The sequence below is a fragment of the Hipposideros armiger genome, unplaced genomic scaffold (genome assembly GCF_001890085.2).
Source record: "Hipposideros armiger isolate ML-2016 unplaced genomic scaffold, ASM189008v1 scaffold_261, whole genome shotgun sequence".
Taxonomy (NCBI): Eukaryota; Metazoa; Chordata; class Mammalia; order Chiroptera; family Hipposideridae; genus Hipposideros; species Hipposideros armiger.
In genome coordinates this window covers 167,976-180,103 of record NW_017731611.1, presented here as the reverse complement: position 1 = coordinate 180,103, position 12,128 = coordinate 167,976, and the positions used below count along the sequence as shown (strand labels likewise).

Below are 12,128 nucleotides of genomic sequence, written 5' to 3'. Positions count from 1 at the left end.
TGGGTGTTAGTTACACAGAAGATGAATATGTTTTATATACTGTCTGTATGTATATTTCGCACTAAAAATTATTTTTAAAACGATTGGATTCTTTTCATCTTTGATGGTATATGGCCCAGGCCCTTCCCAACTGGATTTGTTGGCCCTTCATCGAAAGCTCAATGTAAGCAATTTATTTTGAGATGCATACACAGGTGAATTAGATAGGAAACCTCTAAGAAAGGACAGGGACGCACTAACAGAGAGTCACAATACGAGACTAGGAAGAGGAAAACGATGATCTGATTCAAGCCCCTCTTCTCAAGAAGGCAACTGGAGTTTTGCTTGAGAACTTCCGAGTTTCAGACCACCTCCCTGACCTGTGCTCTGTCCCATTATACAACCAGCTATATTCCGCCCTCTGTCTAGCTTTGGGCCCAGTTTGATGTCACAGAAGAACTGCCCCACCCACCAACCCCGCCCCATCGGAAGCCCCGCCCCCGAGTGCGGTCTCGCCCCGCCGGACGTTCGCCGAGCCCCGCCCCCAGCCGCTCGGTCTCGCGTGGTGGCTCCGGCGCGTCCCCGCTCCGCCTCTGTTCCGGCCCCGCCCCTCCTGGCTGCCATGACAACGAGTCCGCGCCCCGCGCACAGCTGCTGCTCGGGCGGGACCCAGGCTGGACCGCGGGCCCCGGCCTGGGGGGCCACAGCTGCCACCGCTGCCGCCACCTCGTCTCCTCCCCGTCCCCGCCCCGCCCCGCGTCTCCTCGCCTCACTCGGGCCGGCGGCCGGGGTCCTTCCCCGCCGCCCCAGCCCGCGCGGATGCCGAAGGTGAAGGCGCTGCAATGCGCCCTGGCGCTGGAGATCCGCTCTGTGAGTACCGGTCGCTCCCTCGGCCCCCGCCGCGCTGCGTGTCAGTGAGCCCCTGAAATTGACTCGCCACGCCGCCTCTGTTCACCTCCGCGAACCCTGAGGCACCTCAAAACTTCCTCCACCTTCGGAATCGCCCTTAGGGCGGCGAACCCTTTGTCACCTCGGTCTTCCCCATTTCAAACTCCTGAGCGCCCCCCCTCTGCTGCCACGCGGAGGTCTGACCCCCCCCCCCGAGCTCTCCCCGCTCCATCCCAACTTCCAGTTGGAGTTCCTTGAAATCTTACCCGAACCGCTTCCGAGACCCTCTTCCCGCCCAAAACTTCCCACTGAGTTTTTTTTGAACCGGGGGAGGGGGCGGGCTTCTCTTTAAATTCCTCCTTTTTACCGCTCTTCTTAGTGAGAGAGAATCCGTCTTCCCTTCCGTCTTGGGTGAGGGGGCGCATTTCTTCCCAAATCACTGCAGGCCGACTTTTTCAAATTGCCAAGCTTCTGATGAGCGTCCTTTACTTTCAGTGTACAGTAGAATCCCCACACGCAACTACGGACGGTGTTATCATTGCATAAAGCCATCCACCCCTGCCCCTCCCAGAAATTATTTCAGGCCCCTCCAATCCCCAAACCCTCTGTTCTTCCTGTCACTCTAAGAAAGGCACCAACTTTTAAAGGGAAACTATTCATTCCCTGAAGTCGCTCGGGGGAGGGGGGGGGTCTGCAAAGTCACCAGGCCACTCTCCAGACTTGCTAAAGAGACTCCTTCCCCCCCCCCCCAACCTGCTGTGCAAATCCAGCCCAGGCAGAGAACCCCAAGTCCTTCCTCAAGTGAGGGGGCTTGGACTTGAGAAAACTTCCTTCCGCCTCATTCTTTAGAGAACCCCCTCATTTTCCTCTTCAGATGAGAGTTCTGGCTTCTCTCTTCTAGAGGATAGCCCCAAAGAGTCTTTCCATACCCCCATTTTAGATCTGCAAGCAGTTTAGAGCCAAACTTCCTCCTTCAGTCCCTTTTCTTTCCTCCCACCTTCTCTCAATCCAGTCTTAGATCTCCCAGCAAAACTGGGGGTGAGGGGCCGTGAAGGTACTTAGATGTCCAACACCACTCCCCTGGGTACTGCACCAAGTAGCCCCCCCCCCCCCCCCACACACACACTTCCTTCCTGCACACCCTGCAGGCAAGGCTTCCCTCCCTACTTACCCACCCTTGCAGCGTCCCCCTCTTTCCTGGCTGTGCCTCCTCACACTAGAATGAGGCTGCTGCAGCCCTGTCCACGAAACGAAACAAACCTCCAGGGAAATCACAAGACTGTTTTAGTTCTTTTGTTAGTTAGTAAAGAAGGAACGAACCGCTGGGTAGGGCAGAGTACGAGGCAGGGGTGGAGGAGATGAAAGTTTTGGCACAATCCGTTGAAGCCAGCAGAGATTTTCTTCTCTGCTGTGTTGGAAACTCTATCTATAGCCCTAGCTTCAGATGTTTTCCCCCCACAGCTGCCAAAGTTTGGCAACTTTTTTGTAACGTCAGATTCCTTCAGAAAAAGAATACGTGAAGCTTCCTAAACCGCTAGCTAGCTCAGGGCAGTTAGTAAAACTCAACAGACTTGTTACTGGCTGCTGCTTGCCCTGCTAACCAATGGGATGTTGCAGCCTGGCGAGAGCAGCTGCCTGACAGGCCTGCTGCTCTTTCCCTTCCTTTTTGCCACACAGACCTTCTAAGAGGAAGTACTTTGTTGCACTGTAACTGATTACTGCCCGAAGGAGGTGAGGAACAAGTTTTATTTCACTACGCTTTCTCCTCAGTATTAGTTGTACTGCAGAAAGTGAATGACTGCAAAATGGAGCTTTGTTGTTCATGGAAGCTTAAGAAGTTATGCAAGTGGAAACATGACTATTTTTTTCAAACATTTGAGTCACAGAATTTCACATTTCTAAGAAATCTTAGCTACCATTGGATTTAGTCCTTTTGACAGGTGAGAAAATCATGGAGGCTTAGCATGACTATTTTTCTAGGGTTGCACAATTATTAAGAGGCACATCTGCAACAGGATGCTAAGTGTGCTGACCAACATAAGCCCTGTTAAATGTGTATACACATGTATAAAATAGAATTTTTTGGATGAAAATTTGAAAGTAAGTTGTTGATGTCATATTTCACTCCTGACTACTTCAGTGTACATCTTCTAAAAATAAGGGTGGTTGTACGTAACCACAAAACCATTATCACACCTAAGAAATTAGTGATCATTTCTTAATATCTAGTTCATATTCAAGTTTCCCCAGTTGTGTCCAGAAATGAATTGTGTAGTTAACTTTTTCAAACCAGTTTGAAAGTTTGCATGTTGCATTTTCTTGTTAGCTCCTTTTAGTCCATTTTATATAGAGCAGTTCTACGTTTTCATTCCCATGTTTCCTTTTTTTAAAATGAATTTAGATAAATGTATACACTCATGTAACCATTATTCTGATCAAGATTTAGAACACTTCCATGACTCCAGAAAATTACTCATACCCCTTTCAAACTTCATGTAGAGATAACTACTATTCTGATTTCTGTCACTATAGGTTACGTAGTTTGCTAGTACTTCAACTTCATATTAAATGGAGCCATGTAGTGTGTAATATTTTGTGTTGGCTTCTTTTGCTCAGCATAGTTTTGAAATTCATCCATGTTGGTGCATTTATCAGTAATTTATTCTTCTAGATTGTGGAGTAGTAGTGTTCTGTCATATGGGCATACCATAACATGTTTATCCATTTCCTTTACTGATGATTATTTGGGCTGTTATCAGGTAGTGGTTGCCGTGGATGAAGTTACTATGAACATTCATTCTTGTAAAAATCTTTCTGTGCACATCACCTTTGGAAGAGATTATGCTCAGATATAGAATATCCCCTGTTGGGTTATGGTTTGAATTTTTTCTCTTTGTGGTGACATTTCATTTGTCCCCAATTCCTGTAAACTGGAAATTAGATGTTTTCCCTCGATTTGCCTGTTGAAAGTACGGCACTCCATCTCTCATCTCGCCCGCCTTCGCCCTCCATATTTATTTTTGCTGCAGCCTTCTATGAGTGGTAATCTCATATGTCTAATACTGTGGTAATGTGAGAGCAAAAACAATAAAACATGAAAGGTTTGGGTATATAACAACATTTTGTGTGTCTCAACAGAGAGAGCTATATGACCTGAAAGAAAAAGATATTGCTAGGAAGAAAGTATGACTTTTCTCAGTGAATCTTTGGAAAATGATATAACATTCCAAGTAACATGTTTTTAAAGAGCAGCCAAAGAATTATATTTCCTATCACTTAACATTTTGTTTTGTAACCATTTTTTAATTTTAATTTTTCAATTACAGTCGACATTCAACATTATTTTATATTAGTTTCAGTTGTACAGCATAGTGGTTAGACATTTATATAATTTACGAAGTGGTCCCCCAATAAGTCTAGTACCCACCTGGCACCATACATAGTTATTACATTGTTATTGACTAAATTCCCTATGCTGTACCTACATCCCATGACTATTTTGTAACTGCCAATTGTACTTCTTACTCCTTTCACCTTTTTCACCCAGTGCCCGTCCCCTCTGGCAACCATCAGTTTGTTCTCTGTATCTATATTTCCCATTGCTTACATTTTTAATATTTGAAACTTTTTTTTAAAGATTTTATTGGGTAATTGGGGGAGGGGAACAGCGTTGGGGAATCGGGAAAGGGAAGCAGACAAGTTGCTGTCCTTTTGTTCTTCAGTCTAGTTGTGGAGGGCATTGCTTCACTGGCCCATGTTGGTATTGTGATCATTGCGCTCTTTCCGGCTGAAGCAGAGCCGTAGCCGGCCGTTGGACGGCCCTCATGGTGGCCGATGGCAGCCCACTGCAGCCCCACTGCAGCCTACGTAGTCACCGGCGACTTACGGCAGCCCAGCTCCAGGTCGAGCTGTTGTTCACCATCTTAGCTATAGAGGGCAGTGTCACTGGCCCATGTGGGAACCAAACCGGCAGCCCTGCTGCTCAGAGATCGTGTTCCCAAGCCAACTCTTAACCAACTGAGCCACTCAGCCGCCCCATCCCCAATATTTGAAACATTTTATCTGTGATATGAAAAAGTAGTTTTGCTGCTGCTTCTCTCTGTCTCCTTGTTATTATTTACTAATTCAATTTTCATGAGATTATTTGGGAAAATAGAAGGGAGAAACTGGAATACAAGAGTAAAGTCTATGAAACCAGCCAATTTGCTTTACCTGAATAGTGTCAGTTTGGGATTAGTTTATATATAATTCCCGGTATTTCTTCATAATACTCGCTTCACCTTATTACCTTTCAAGTTACCGATAGCATCGGGGCAAACAGATCTGGGTCCTTTTCAATAAAAAATGAACATTTGTGAACTTTATCCATGTTTCTGTGGAGTGGTTTCTCTGTTACGCTACAATTGGCGGTATATTTCCCAGGAATATTGACTTAAAACACACACAGACACACACACACACACACACACACACACACACACACACATACACACACACTGTAACTATAAAATACTTCAAACTTACAGGGGGAAAAAAAACATGAATATTGTGGTCCCCCCCCAACACACACACACACACACACACACACACTCCAATTTAACAAATGCTATATTTTACATGTTTGCTGCAGATTTTTATTTTTGAGAAATGAAATGTTGCAGATCTAGATAAGGCCCCTTTGTACCTCTTCTCAACCCCAATTTTCCTTCTCTTCCTGGATTTAAGGTAATCAGTATCCTGAAGTTGGAGTACATTCTTTTCATTCAGGCTTTTGTACTTTTCTTCATATTTGTGTATGTCTATATACTACCTATACTATGGTTTCGTTTAAAGGTTTACACGAATGACGTCATACTGTATGTATCCATCTGCAAACCAGTTTTTTCCAGCTCACTATTTTTGAGATTTCTCAGTATTCTGTCTTGCAGATCTAGTTCATTTTCTTAATTGCTACATAATGCTGTATGTTTATATGACAGGGATTTAATTTTTATTCCTATGTTAATGAACTTTTAAATGCCAGTGTTTTCCTCTTTTTCTAATATTACAATGTCTCAATTAATATATTTGTACATGTTTCCTGATGTTGATATGTCAGTTCTCAAGAGCAGGTACTGTGTTCTAGAGAACATTTAAAAAATTGGTTGTGCTAACTTTGTTTGCCATACTGGAGGGCAGGGGGAGGGAGAAAAATTTGTTGGTGTTAGTTGTCTGGTATTCTACTTGACTTGTATGTTCCATTGGATATGTGGATGAAAATCTATAATTATTAGCTATTAAGAACCTAATGCTGTTTTATGCATAAGCATGAAGTCTCTTTCATTGAAAGCTTTTAAAATACCGTGACTTTTTTCATGTAAACTGAGGAAATAATGTACTTTGTTTTGTTTGGAACTCTGCCAACAGTTAACTTTTTCGGAAAATGATGGCACCAATGGCAGCACTGCTTGTGTTTGAGTTGCCAGTATGTGACACCTGTCATTCTGCTTTTGAAACTGTCCATTTCATGTCCATTTCATATACAAATTCTGTGTATAGGTGCAAATATATCTTCTGGCTCAGTCCTGCTTGAGGATTTACATGTCGAATATATGAGTATATTTTATTATAAATTATTTCTCTATGTTTTTTCAGTTAGCATATTGGTTTATGCTTTAGTTAACATGTATATAGGTAAATTGTAAAATAGTAGTTTGGATGCTAACCTCTATTGGTTATATGTTACGTAAATCTCAAAGATCTTCTAGTTGAACCTTGCTTATTTTTTCACTTTGGTTTTGCTTTCTTTAGTAATGCCTTTTTTCATTTTTTAATTTTTTTCTGTTGCTGTCAACAAAGAATGCTATTAAATTTTATTTTATTTATTTTTTTTAGCTGAGCCATCCTGCTGCCTGTTGGCAGCTCAGCGGCAGCTCAGCTTGGGCCGGGACTTGAACCGCTATTGCTCAGAGCTCGCACTCTTGAGTGAGCTCTTAACCAACTGAGCCACTCGGTCAGCCCTGCTGTTAACTTTTTAAATTAACTTTTTATGGAGTATAGCATGCATTCATAAAGTGCACAAATCCTAAGTGTGTAATCACTACCCAGATCAATAATTAGAATATTATCAGTGACCTACAGTGCTCCTTTGGGTGCCATTCCCCCTTACCACTCCACCTGCCCCCTTCTCATTCCAAAGGTAACCACTATATTGACTTCTGTCACAATATATTTTGAACTTCTGAAATATCCTTCTCTCTCTCTCTCTCTCTCTCTCTCTCTCTCTTTCTCTCCCTCTCTCCCTTCTTCCTTCCCTTCCTCCAGTATGAACTAACTCTAACGTCTTTATGAGAATTCATCTCTGTTGTTTTGTGAGGCAGTAGTTCTTTATCAATGCTATTGGTTTTTTCCTCCAGCTTTACTGAAATATTGACACAAAACTGTGTAAGCTTAAGGTATACAATGTGTTGATTTCATACATGCAAAAACGGTTACCACCATAGTATTAACTACAACCTCCTTCTCATCACATAGTTGCCATTTCTTTTTTGTAGTGAGAACGTTTAAGATCTATACTTAGCAGCATTCAAGCATATAATATAGTATTGTTAGCTGTACTCACCACGCTGTACGTTAGATTCCCAAACTTGTTAATCTTATAACTGGAAGTTTGTACTCTTTGACCAATACCTTGTTCCTGCACAACCCCTGAACCCCTGGTAACCACCACTTTTACTCTGTTTCTCTGAGTCTGTCTTTTTTAGATTCCACATATAAGTAATATCATATAGCATTTGTCTTTCTATATCTGACTTATTTCACTTAGCGTAACGCCTTCAAGGTCCATCCAAGTTGTTGGCAAATGGCAGGTTTCTTTTCTAGTCTTTCTCATGGCTGAATACTATTTCATTGTGTGTGATGTGTGTGTGTGTGTGTGTGTGTGTGTGTGTGTGTGTATACCACCTCTTTATCCATTCCATTCATCTGTCCATGGACACTTAGGCTGTTTCCATATTTGTTGGCTGTTGTGAATAATGCTGCAATGAACATAGGATTGCAGATATCTCTATGACATCTTGATTTCAATTCCTTTGGCTATATATATACCCAGAAGTGCGATTTCTGAATATGGTAGTTCTCTATTTTTAGTTTTTTGATTGAGAGGTACCTCACTACTGTTTTCCATAGTGGCTGCACCCAATTTGCATTCCCACCTACAGTGCACTAGGGTTCCCTTTTCTCTACACCCTCAGGAATGCTTGTTATCTGTTGTCTTTTTGATTACAGCCATTCTCACTGGTGTGGGACAATATCTCATTGTGGTTTTGATTTGCATTTCCCTGGTGATTAATGTTAAGAACTTTTTTATGTACCTGTTGACCATTTGTATGTCTTCTTTGGATAACTATTCAGTTCCTCTGTATCCATTCTATTGGTGGACATGTTCACTTTTTCCAGTTTTGAGATATTACAAATTATGCTTCTGTGAACATTCTTTACATGTGCAATCTAATATGGATTAATACCAATTTAATTGCAGTAGTGTACAAAACTTTTGCTTCTGTTTACTTCCATTACCTCTCCTCTTCTTTATTTTATTGTCATACAAATTATAAGCCCGTCGACATAGTGTAATAGTTGTTGCTTTATGCAATTTTATCTTGAATAAGATAGGAGAAATGAGAGGGAAAAAAAATACATTTATCCTGTCTTTATATTGACCTCAAAGTCAGCCAGCGGTGAGAGATTAGGGCTTCCTTAGGTCATTTCCAGCTCTGTGCACAGCCCTGCACGTGTGCATGAATTTCTCAATTGCCAAGAATATATCATAGCTTATCAAAGATACCACACACACACACACACACACACACACACACACACACACCCACGCACCCACGCACCCACCTACACACCTACACACAGGATTCTCCAGCTTTTAAGTGTTTAAGTGTTTTGGTCAGTTTATTGTTTGCCCCATTGTGATCCCTGCCTCAGGCATCTGTGATGTTAAATAATTGTTGCTGATTGCTTTTGACAAATGCCTTGAAGGTAAAGCCTCTTTGTCCTGAGTAAACTCTGATTCAGGCCAAATAAAGAGCAACTCTGTAAATGGGGGTTTCCATGGTACTGTGAGACAGGTCAACCAATGACTTAGGCATAGGGCTTTCGGGTGGCTCTAAACCTGTTCTCCTCCAGTGGCTGTGGGATTGCTGGTTTCATGGCTACCATGAATGTAAGGGTTTCAGTTTTCAAGGCAGCAGACCTGAATACAAAGGGTTGGGAATAGAGTATGTTTAAAATACCACAATATCATTGTTTTATTACCAGAATTTTACTATTTTTCTTGAATAAATGTTTCTCAGATTGTTGTAAGCCTTTGGTTAATTTCCAGAGCTCGAAAAAGTTGATTTTTGACAGTTTTTGGTAGTGTTTGCATTGCTTTATGTAGGCATGTATTTCACCATTCTGAAACTGCTTTCTCTATGTCTGTCTTTATCTTTAAAATGGGTTTGTTTGTTTGTTTGTTTGCAGACAGCATATTATCTTGTTTCTTTAATCCAATCTGACAATTTCTGTCTTTTATTTAGAATGCTTAGAATATTTACATTTATGAAATTATCCATAAGAGTTGGTTTAAGGCAACCACTTTGTTATTTTCTGTTTGCTTTATCTGATTTCTTTCTTTTTGGAAAACTGCTTGCTATTCCTTTTAAGGACAGCAGAATTTGTAGAATTGTGAATGAGGGGAAAAAAGTCATGCTTTCTTGCATATATTACAAATTGGAAAGTGACTCAGTATTTTCCAGTGGGGACAATTAGAGCAGTATGAGCCATGGATGTATGTAATTCAGTTTTCTACTAGCTAAGTTAAAAAAGTTAAGAGAAGCATATAAAATTAATTTTAACAACTTTTTATTTAAATCAATATATTAAAAATATCATCCTTTCAAAATACAATTAACATAAAAGTTATTAATGAGGTATTTTACATTTTTTTGTAATGTCTTCAAAATCTTTTTGAACAGTTCTTCAAAATCTTCAAAATCTTATATTTTACAAGCATAACAACCCATCTCAATCTGAACTAGCCATAGCTACAGGCATAAGTGGCTAGCAGCTACCACGTTGGAAGACAGGAATTTGAGGGACTCGAAGACAGTTTGTTTTTAATGAGACAGAGTAGGAAATGAAGCTGATATACAGAATGAGATTTGCTTGATAACCATGATTTTAATAATCAATAGGGAACATATTAGGGCAAAAATGGAAAATTTGATAAGATGTGGATAGAATCAGTGATAGTATTGACTAAATGCTCTGTTGGGCACTGTTCTAAGCATTTTGAATGTATTGTGTTGATACATTTACTGTATGATTTTAAGTAAGTAAATCACCTATCGTTTCTTGGAGTTCTGTTGTTTTCATGTATAAAAAAATAAAAAACTATACTAGATAGTCTCTGAGCTGCTTCTTCATACAGAAAGTCAGTGGTTTTGGATACACTCATGAGGAAAACAAAATTCCTGTCCTCAGGGAAAGTGTAGTCAAATAAAAGAGGTGAAATGTACCCACCTAATTCAAATGCGTGGAGACAATAATTAGGACCTTAACAGAACTATAAAATTTTATGAGAATGTAAGGCATATTTACTTAGCTATAGTAAATTCATGACAAATGTCGAAATTAAATTGAATTGAATAATGATAGCTGGTGAGTCGGGAGCAGTTTTGTGTAGGAGCTGGCAGTTGGGGTAAGCCTTGGCAGGTGATGGAAGGAAATGAGGGGGCGATGGAATGGAGCAGTCAAGAATGGTGAGCCATAATGGAAGAAGGTGAGGCAAGGAAGCACTGTGTGCGTTCAGAGAACAATAACAAATATGCTTTGATTCTATTATTAGAGGGTGTTGTATAATAGTACTATGTGGGTACATTGGATTCAAGTCTTAGAGAACCTGTAGGTCCTGTTGAGGACATGGCTGATCACTGACAACGAAATACTGCAGCGATTGGAGAGACTGGGCCGTGTACTTTCAGAAACCCCACATTTTATGCCTGTACTTCCTGTCAACCATGAGGATAGTTAAGTGCAATTTCTTATTTTAAGACTTTTTCACTGGGCTAGAAACTTAGAATTCACTTGCTTTGAAACTTTGTCATATTGCTTTTGATTATGAGGGTGTGTATGGGCTGCTATTTAGAGTCACATTTGTGCTTTTTAATTTTTTTTTTTGGGGTCCTCTAATGTGCTGAGTCTTAATCCTTTGTGATTAAATGACACTGAAAAAGTTTGTGTAAGCATTCTTCAGCATAGAGTGGATGCCTAAGGATGACTGTTTAAAACTATTAGTACCTGTCCCAAGAGCCACAGAGCTTCAAATGGAAAATCATAGATCCTCTCAGAGGGATGGAAGTTATAAATGCCTTTCATTTAACTCTGTAAATGCCAGAACCTCTCTCTACCTTTGTATGTGTATTTTTATTAGCTTAGCTGACTAGTGCTTTATGTAATGTTTTGTAAGTCATGTTAGGAGGCTGGATCAGGGGATTCATTAAGCAGTTACATCATTCTATCTACTATCTTTCAGGTAACTTGTCCAGGAGTGGTGCTGAAAGACAAGGAGGACATCTATCTTAGCATCTGTGTGTTTGGCCAATACAAAAAGACACAATGTGTCCCAGCCACTTTTCCACTGGTCTTCAATGCCAGAATGGTGTTTGAAAGGGTGAGTTCAAATCTCTGATCAAAGTTAACAAGCAAAAGTGAAAGTGGCTCCAAATTTTGAACAAAATCTCAGAACACAAGTTATTATTGCTGTCTATGTACTTTGATTTAATTTTCAAAAGAAGATTTGTAACATAAACCTGGAAGCTTGAAAATAAATATGCATTACATATACATTGAAATCAAATGACTCTTTTTCATGATGGATCATTTTATTTCTAAAATTGTCATGTGAGCTTTATGAAAACATACCACGTTGAATTCTAACTAATCATTTTCATAAAAAAGAGAGAGGCGATATTAACAGGTAAGAATAAGTCATATTTTACTTAGGGCTGTCTTGTACTTCTTTCTGTAAGTCTCTTTTCTTTGTTCCCGCCTAAAACTGCTGCTTTTGGTTAATTATTACCAATCATATTTCTCACTTTTTAAATTTCCTTCTCTACTTCCCTCTCTCTTTTCCCCTCTCCCTCCCTCCCCCCTCTCCCTCTGTCCCTCCCTCCTTCCTTATGTTCCTTATCAGTGGTGTCCTGACCCTGGTGTCCTCTCCCCTCTTCCCC

At 40.7% G+C, this 12,128-nt stretch overlaps 1 protein-coding gene across 4 annotated transcripts in view; it reads left to right on the top strand.

The window, feature by feature from the left end:
* The first annotated feature begins 620 nt into the window (after positions 1 to 620).
* Positions 621 to 12,128, top strand: part of SPATA6 (spermatogenesis associated 6) — an 83,496-nt gene continuing 71,988 nt past the window's right edge. For all 4 annotated transcript variants that reach the window (XM_019656515.1, XM_019656513.1, XM_019656514.1 and 1 more), the window contains exons 1-2: positions 621 to 849; positions 11,432 to 11,569. In XM_019656515.1, the coding sequence (XP_019512060.1) occupies positions 799 to 849; positions 11,432 to 11,569 (189 nt within the window). In that variant the 5' untranslated portion in view covers positions 621 to 798. The remainder of the gene's footprint in view (positions 850 to 11,431; positions 11,570 to 12,128) is intronic.